The sequence below is a fragment of the Bison bison genome, unplaced genomic scaffold, assembly GCF_000754665.1.
Source record: "Bison bison bison isolate TAMUID 2011002044 unplaced genomic scaffold, Bison_UMD1.0 scf7180017864068, whole genome shotgun sequence".
Classification (NCBI taxonomy): Eukaryota; Metazoa; Chordata; class Mammalia; order Artiodactyla; family Bovidae; genus Bison; species Bison bison.
The window spans coordinates 3,466,797-3,474,501 of NW_011494640.1; the positions used below are offsets into that span (position 1 = coordinate 3,466,797).

A 7,705-nucleotide genomic window follows, 5' to 3' on the forward strand; every position below is an offset into this window, starting at 1 on the left:
AGTCCAACTCTCACATCCATACATGACCATAGGAAAAACCATAGCCTTGACTAGATGAACCTTTGTTGGCAAAGTAATGTCTCTGCTTTTGAATATGCTATCTAGGTTGGTCATAACTTTCCTCCCAAGGAGTAAGTGTCTTTTAATTTCATGGCTGCAGTCACCATCTGCAGTGATTTTGGAGCCCAGAAAAATAAAGTCTGACACTGTTTCCACTCTTTCCCCATCTATTTCCCAAGAAGTGATGGGACCGGATGCCATGATCTTCGTTTTCTGAATGTTGAGCTTTAACCCAACTTTTTCACTCTCCACTTTCACTTTCATCAAGAGGCTTTTTAGTTCCCCTTCACTTTCTGCCATAAGGGTGGTGTCATCTGCATATCTGAGGTTATTGATATTTCTCCCAGCAATCTTGATTCCAGCTTGTGTTTCTTCCAGTTCAGCATTTCTCATGATGTACTCTGCATATAAGTTAAATAAACAGGGTGACAATATACAGCCTTGACATACTCCTTTTCCTATTTGGAACCAGTCTGTTGTTCCATGTCCAGTTCTAACTGTTGCTTCCTGACCTGCATACAGGTTTCTCAAGAGGCAGGTCAGGTGGTCTGGTATTCCCATCTCTTGAAGAATTTTCCACAGTTTTTTGTGATCCACACAGTCAAAAGTTAGTGTGTTAGGTGCCTGTAAAGGGCCAGTAGGTGTGGGTCCAGTGCTCAGTACATGACATTGACCTCCTCTTCTTTAGACAGATAGATGGAAGGCGGGGGTGAGTCTATTCTCTCCACAGGTCATTCACACACTCACAAGTGTAGCTCATCATAAGGAGCTAAGAGGTTTCAGTAACCCCAGGTTAGGTTCAAAAGCATTCCTCCCATCTGGCAATCCCAATTGTGGCTGTGTATCCTCAAGAATTGAAAGCAGGATCTGGAAGAGGTATTTGCACACCCATGTTTGTAGCAGCATTATTCACAGTAACCAAGAGGTGCAGGCATCCTCAACCATCCACAGCAGACAAATGGATAAGCAAAGTGTGATACAGTTATACAATGGAGTATTATGCAACCTTAGAAAGGAAGGAGTCTGACACTTTCTACACCATGAATGAACCTTGTAGACATGATGCTCAGTGAAAAAAAACACTCACAAAAAAGACAAATGCTATGTGATTCTACTTCACTAGGTAGCTCTAGTAGTCAAATGCATAGAAATAGAAAGTTGGATGGTGGCCTCCCGGAACTGGGAGGAGGGGACTGGGGACTTGTTTAACGGATACAGACTTTCAGTTTTCAAGATGAAAAAGTTCTGGAGATCTGTGGCCAACTATATGAACAGACAGCACTACTGAACTGGGTCATAAGAATGGTGAAGAAGATAACTTTTTTCTCCCTTTTTAAGTTTTCATTTTTTTCCTGCATAGCCAGACATTCAGGATCTTAGTTTCTCCAGAAAGGATGGAACCTGCCCTAAGTGGTGGAAGTGGAGAATCTTAACCCCTGGACCACAGGTTAAGTCCCAGGATGGTGAAATTTACTTTTTTTTTTTTAAATCAGAAATTTTTTTTGGACTTGCCTGGTGGCACAGTTGGTAACATCCACCCGCCTGCCAGTGCCCGGGACGCGGGTTCGATCCATGATCCGGGAAGATTCCACGTGCCCTGGAGCAACTAAACCTGGGCGAGACAGCTACTAAGCCTGTACTCTAGTGCCTATGAGTCACAACTACTTAGGCTGTGCTCCACAATTACTGAGGCTTGCCCCTCTAGAGCCCTGGAGCCCCAAATAATTCATCCCAGTGATACAATTACTGATGCTTTCCCACCCTAAAGCCGGCAAGTCATAACTGGAGCTTGCTCCACTACAGCCTGTGATCTGCAAGAAGAGAAGTCACTGCAATGAGAAGCCTGTGCACCGCAACTAAAGAGTAGGCCCCACTCCCTGCAACTAGAGATAGCCTGTGTGCAGCAAGGAAGACACAGCACAGCCTATAATATACAAATAAATACGGGATTCCCAGGTGGTGCTAGTGGTAAAGAACCCACTTGCCAATGCAGGAGACCTAAGAGACACGAGTCCGATCCTTGGATCAGGAAGACCCCCTGGAGGAGGAAATAGCAACCCCCTCCTGTATTTTTTGCCTGGAGATCCCAGGGAAAGAGGAGCCTGGGGGAGGTGGGAAGCGGGCTATGGTTCATATGGTTGCAAAGAGTTGGACACCACTAAAGGGACTTAGCATGCAGGCAAATAAATACAGAAATGTGTACGTGTCCAAAAAAAATTTCTTTTCCAAAGAAAAAATTCCTTCCTACAAGCCCTGCCCACCCCAGGGGACCTTGGTAGCCCCCTGCCCAGCGTGCCCTCCCCTCAGGCAGAGCCTCTGGGCTCCTCCTCCCTTGACCTGCTGTTCACTCATTCAGCACGCTGACCCAGGGTATCCTCTACTTACCCTCTAGAGCAGGGGTCCCAAACCCTTCCAGACTGAGGACTGGTACCTCCCATTAGGTCAGTGGTGGAATTTGATAAGAAATAAAGAGCACAATAAAATGTAATGCACTTGAATCATCCTGAAACCATCCCCCTTCTTTCTAGTTTGTGGAAAGTTTATCTTCCAGGAAACTGGTCCCTGGTGCCTAAAAGGTTGGAGACCCCTGCTTTAGAGGACCTGCCTGCTGGGGGTGGGGGGCATCATTGCTGCCTCTGTCCCCCATCCCACAGCTGCCTCTGTCCCCCTCATAGTCCTGTGCTCAGAAATTTTTTGGCTAAAGGTCAGGAGGAACTAACTCCTGGGCAGGCCCTTAATTAATTGATTGATTCTTTTGATCAGTCCATAGCTTAAATTTTTGTTACTCCAAGATTCGTCTTCAGTCCAGTATATTCCCTGTCCCTTTGTTAAATGTGAGTTTTTGACATGAAATGACTGTAGATTCACACGTGGTTTTAAGAAGCAATACAGACATCCCTTGCATGCTTTCTCCAATCTTCTCTGATGGTATAACTCACAGATTTTCACATTTCTGTTCAGGGCCAGCCGTTTTACCTGCACTTACTTGCGTTTGTGTGGATTCTGTACCATCTGTCACATGTGTGGGTTCATGTAAACACACCAGAATCAGGACACTGAACAGCTCCAACCCCCAGGGCCCTTTATAACCACGCTGCCCTCTGTCCCTAACAGCTTCCTGTGCTCCTAAAATGTCATTTTAGGGACTCCCTCTTGGTCCACTGGTTAAGACTCCACACTTCCACTGCGAGCGGTGGATGTTCCATACCTGGCCTTTGAACTAAGTAAGATCCTGCATGCTACATGGTGCAACCAAAAAATAAATAAAACCCTGTCATTTCAAATAAGTTACAGGAATGGAATTGCCCAATCTTTGGGAATGGTCTTTTTTTCCTAATTCCTAAGTCTCAGCCTAATTCTTTGGGGATTTAGTGGAACAAGGCTCAGTAGTTGACACCTTGTATATGGGGTTGAGTGGACCCTAGGCCGTGTTTAACCATTTACATGTGGAAGGACCTCTGGGCGGATTCTAGGTTTGGCTGTTGTAAATAAAGCTGCTGTGGGAATTCCCTGGAGGTCCCGGGGTTAGGGATGGATGTTTTTGCTATTGTGGGCCTGGGTTCAATTCCTGGTCAGGGAACTAAGATCTTGCAAATTGTGCAAGAATGCCAAAGGAGAGAGAAAAAAGAAAAACAGCACAAATCTTCACTTACAGGTATGAGCATTCTATTTCATTGCATTTTTTTGGGTATATGCTCAAGAGTGCAATTGCTAGGTCATATGGTTGCTGTGTGTGTAGCTGTTTTTTTTTTTAGGATCTCACCTCCCCCCAACACCTTCCCCGGAAAAAAAAAAAAAAAAACCTGCCAAACTGTTTTGTCGACTGGCTGCACAACTTTGCATTCCTACTTGCAATGTATGAGGAAGTCAGTTTTTCTCTGTTCACACCACTTGGTGTTGCCACTGTTTTTAATTTTAGTCATTCTGATAGGTATGGAGTATTTATTTACTCTGGCTGCCCTGGGTCTTTGTTGCTGAGCATGGACTTTCTGTGGTTGCCGTGATCAGGGACTCCTTTCTAGTTGCAGTGGGATGGCTTCTCATTGTGGTGACTCCTCCCTGTTGCAGAGCACAGGCTCTCAAGAGCTGGCTCAGTCATTGTGGGACTAGGACTTGGTTGCCATGCAGCATGTGGGAACTTCCTGGATGAGAGATTGAATCCAGGTTCCCTGCCTTGGCAGAAGGATTCTTAGCCACTGGACCACCAGGGAAGTCCCTAAAGTTTCTTTGAATATTATTCTTATAATGACATTAAGTGATCAGGAGCTATGATCCTTCTCAGTTTCTTAGGAATTTTCTCCTGTGCCTGAGTGGGACTGAAGACCAAATACAAACCACGTGTCACTTGCAGTAAACAAAGGGTGTTTGTTCAAGTTCCTACCAGGGCACCTGGCTCCCTACTCTGGGCCTGAGTCACCTGAGTGAGATGAGAGCCTGTTACACTCCCCTCCCTTGGGGCGCAGGGATAACCAGGCAGCAGGCAGCATGGCTTCTGCTCTGCAGTAAGAGATAACACCTCCGGTCTTGTTCTCTGGGGTTATGGATGCCTGGGAGGCCAGGCCAGCTCCATGGAGCCTGCTCTGTGTGGGATAGTTGTTCCAGTCTCCCTGTTCTCTGGGAAGAAGGCCTTGTCCTGTGGGGTCTCAGCCAGAGCTCAGCACCCTCTATCATTTTCCACATTTGCCACCCTGGGCTCTCTGGGCCATGTCTCAGCCCCCACTGTAGGCACTGTCAGCAGGGGACAATGCTGAGCTCCTTGCAGCACCAGGGCATCCATGGGGGTGGGGAGGAAATGTCTTCCGCCCTCTTCCTGCCCTCTGAATCTCAGGATGTTCCCCTGGAGACGTAGTGACAGTCCTGCCACTCAGATGAGAGTAGGGCAGCAGCTGGGAACAGAAAGGCTCTGAAGATCTGGAACCAACCCACTCCTTCCCCAAACTTTGCAGAAATGGAGGCTGTCTTCCTAGGGCAAGTGCTCCTTGGGCCCGCATGTCCACCTCTCATTTCTGTCTCCCACCAGCCCCGTAGGAGTGGTATGAATGTCCCCACAGGAACTGGCATGCAAGAAGCAAACACAAGCTTATAGTGAAAGTAGTGAAAGCCACTCAGTCGTGTCTGACTCTTTGCAACCCCATGGGCTATACAGTCCATGGACTTCTCCAGGCCAGAATCCTGGAGTGAATACCTTTCCCTTCTCCAGGGGATCTTCCCAACCCAGGGATCAAACCCTGGTTTCCCACATTGCAGGAGGATTCTTTACCAGCTGAGCTGCCAGGGAAGGCCTTTTTCTTGAGGGCCACATCTAGTGGAACTCATGGAACCAAGGAGGTGATGAGCCACCAGATGACCACATGGGCATCAGGCAGGGAGGTAGGAAGGATGAGCACTGGGGCTGGAGACTGTCTCTCTGTTTTCAGAGAAGGTGAAAGCCTGGCTTTGGGGGGAGGGGAAAACTGCAATTTGGTCCAGCCGCTGGCCTCACCTGGCCCTGCTGACCCCCTCGGGGCCCCTGCACCGCTGTCTTTCTGCGTTGCTCCTGCCCTCACCACCTTTGGTCTTTGCTCAGTGTCAGCCCTTCATCAGCCCCTCCCTGACCTCCTGACGTGAATCACACCCCCACATACCCACACACGGACACACACTCTGTGCCCCCATCTAAGGGCTTTTCTTCCCACGCGTATCACTCCTGTATCACACTTAGTACAGTTTATTTGAGGGCTGCTTCCTCCCTCCCAGGAGGACGGGGCCTGTGTCCCCACCCCCAGCTTCCCCGCTTCTCCTGGGATGCCCCAGCCTGGAAGGGGCACCGGGGGGCCACCCTCACAGCAGCTGAGGGACCTGGGGCGAGTGTCTTCTCTGTGTCACTGTCTACTCTCTGTAATGGTACCGCTGGGTTTCTAGGAGGGGCTGCTGAGGATTCTGTGTCAAGGGCCCCAAGACTGTCCTGGCCCCAGATGCCTCCTTGGCCGGCCAGGTGCCCACAGATTAGGTTCCAGGAGGACAGGGAGCCACAGCTCCCCAGAAGCAACAGCTCCCCGGAAGCCATGCAACCAAAAGCTGCACCTCCCAGAAGCCCCCACCTCGGGTCTGGTAGGTCCTGGCCCCCTGGGGGACACCACTGGTGCCAGCCTGGTCCTCAGGCAGGGCTCTCAGGTCAGAAAATACTGGGTGGTCTGAGCCCTGGTCTTTCCTGGGGTCTGGAGCGGATCTGCACAAAATGTGAGGCCACCGAGATGGGGGCACTGAGGACTGTGGGTATTACAGGAAAGTCAAACCTCAGCTTCCAGGTGGTTCGGGTCCACTGAAGATTCCAAGCAGGGGATCAGGAGACCCCCGGTCAGGGGGTCAGTGCAGGGCAGGCACCAGCAGCTGCAGCAGGACCCCAACCAGCAGTGCCAGTAAGGATGGGCAGGCAACCTGGTGGGCAGTGTCCATGGGGCTGGTGGGGGGCTGAGGGCAGCAGTCCATGGTGTAGGGCTCCACGCAGGCAGCAAAGGCCATGACATGTGCCACGAAGGTCTGCTCCTGCACGCCGTGCACCAGGTGTGCCCATGGGCCTCGTGCAAACACTGCCACGTCCTCACCGGCGTGGGTCTCGCTCCATAGGGGCACTGCGGCTTGTTGCTTGTAGTTGGGGTCCACTGGCAGGAGGGAGGGGATTCAGGGTGGGAAGGAGGTGGCCATGACCTCGCCTGAGCTCCAGGCCTGAGTTCTCCCCTCTTACCATCCCCTGCACCCCCAGGGCCCACCCAATGCACTCACTGCTCTCGGTTTCATCCACATCAGGTTGTAAGCCCCAGTACAGTTGGAGTCCAGGGCCATTTCCATAAAGGAGGGAGGTGTAGGATCCACCGACATTGGCCTTGCTATCAGCCAGCCCTGCAGGGTGGAGGGGACCCCGTGATCACACTGACCCCAGTCTTTGGGGCGCCTCCTCTGTTGCTGAGCCCAAGCACTTCTTGCCTGCTCACTGACTTAATCCTCACCAGAGCTCAGAAGAGCAGTTGGTATTAATATTCCCCCACTTGGCAGACAAGGGGACTGGCTCAGAGCACATTGTGCCAGGTAATTTTGGGCAAGGACCTGCCAGTGTCCATGGGATTACCGAAAATGGAGGTCCCACGAAGTGGGTAGCCACCAAAAGTGAAGACATGGGAGTGGTTGGCGGTGACAAGGGTCAGTGTGTCTGCTTCACTGGTGAGCTCGTTAGCCTTGGCAATGGCATTATCAAACATGACCGCCTCGGTCAGTGCCCAATAAGCTATGTTTGCATGATGTCCATGGTCAATGCGGCCTCCTGCAAGAAGGTCGTGAAAGATGGGTGATGCCAAGCCGACCCTGAGTGCTGCCCCTTTCCCCTTGATCCACAAGGAGCTGCCGCTCACCCTCCATGAAGAGGAAGAAGCCCCGAGGGTTTCTGCTCAGCACTCGCAGGGCCGCCTCCGTCATCTCCTCCAGGGATGGCTCCTTGGTGGTGTCTCGGTCGATGTTATAGGCCATGTCTCCTGGCTCAAAGAGGCCTGTGGGAAATGGGACCAGTGGTGACCTGCAAGCTGGGGATGGGGGTGGGGGGCCCGTGGCACCCTTCCTGGGGAGGACAGTGGGGGTGGGTGGGGTTACCCATGAGGTGTGTTACACTGGAGTC

At 51.0% G+C, this 7,705-nt stretch overlaps 1 protein-coding gene across 1 annotated transcript in view; it reads right to left on the reverse strand.

Moving 5' to 3' along the window:
- Positions 1–6,405: 6,405 nt before the first annotated feature.
- The window catches only part of LOC104986494 (intestinal-type alkaline phosphatase-like), a 2,889-nt gene continuing 1,589 nt past the window's right edge, over positions 6,406–7,705 (reverse strand). Inside the window, exons 7-11 of the mRNA XM_010837094.1 lie at positions 7,681–7,702; positions 7,446–7,580; positions 7,166–7,357; positions 6,823–6,939; positions 6,406–6,701 (exon numbers count right to left, since the gene is read on the reverse strand). Of these exons, the coding sequence (XP_010835396.1) occupies positions 6,406–6,701; positions 6,823–6,939; positions 7,166–7,357; positions 7,446–7,580; positions 7,681–7,702 (762 nt within the window). The remainder of the gene's footprint in view (positions 6,702–6,822; positions 6,940–7,165; positions 7,358–7,445; positions 7,581–7,680; positions 7,703–7,705) is intronic.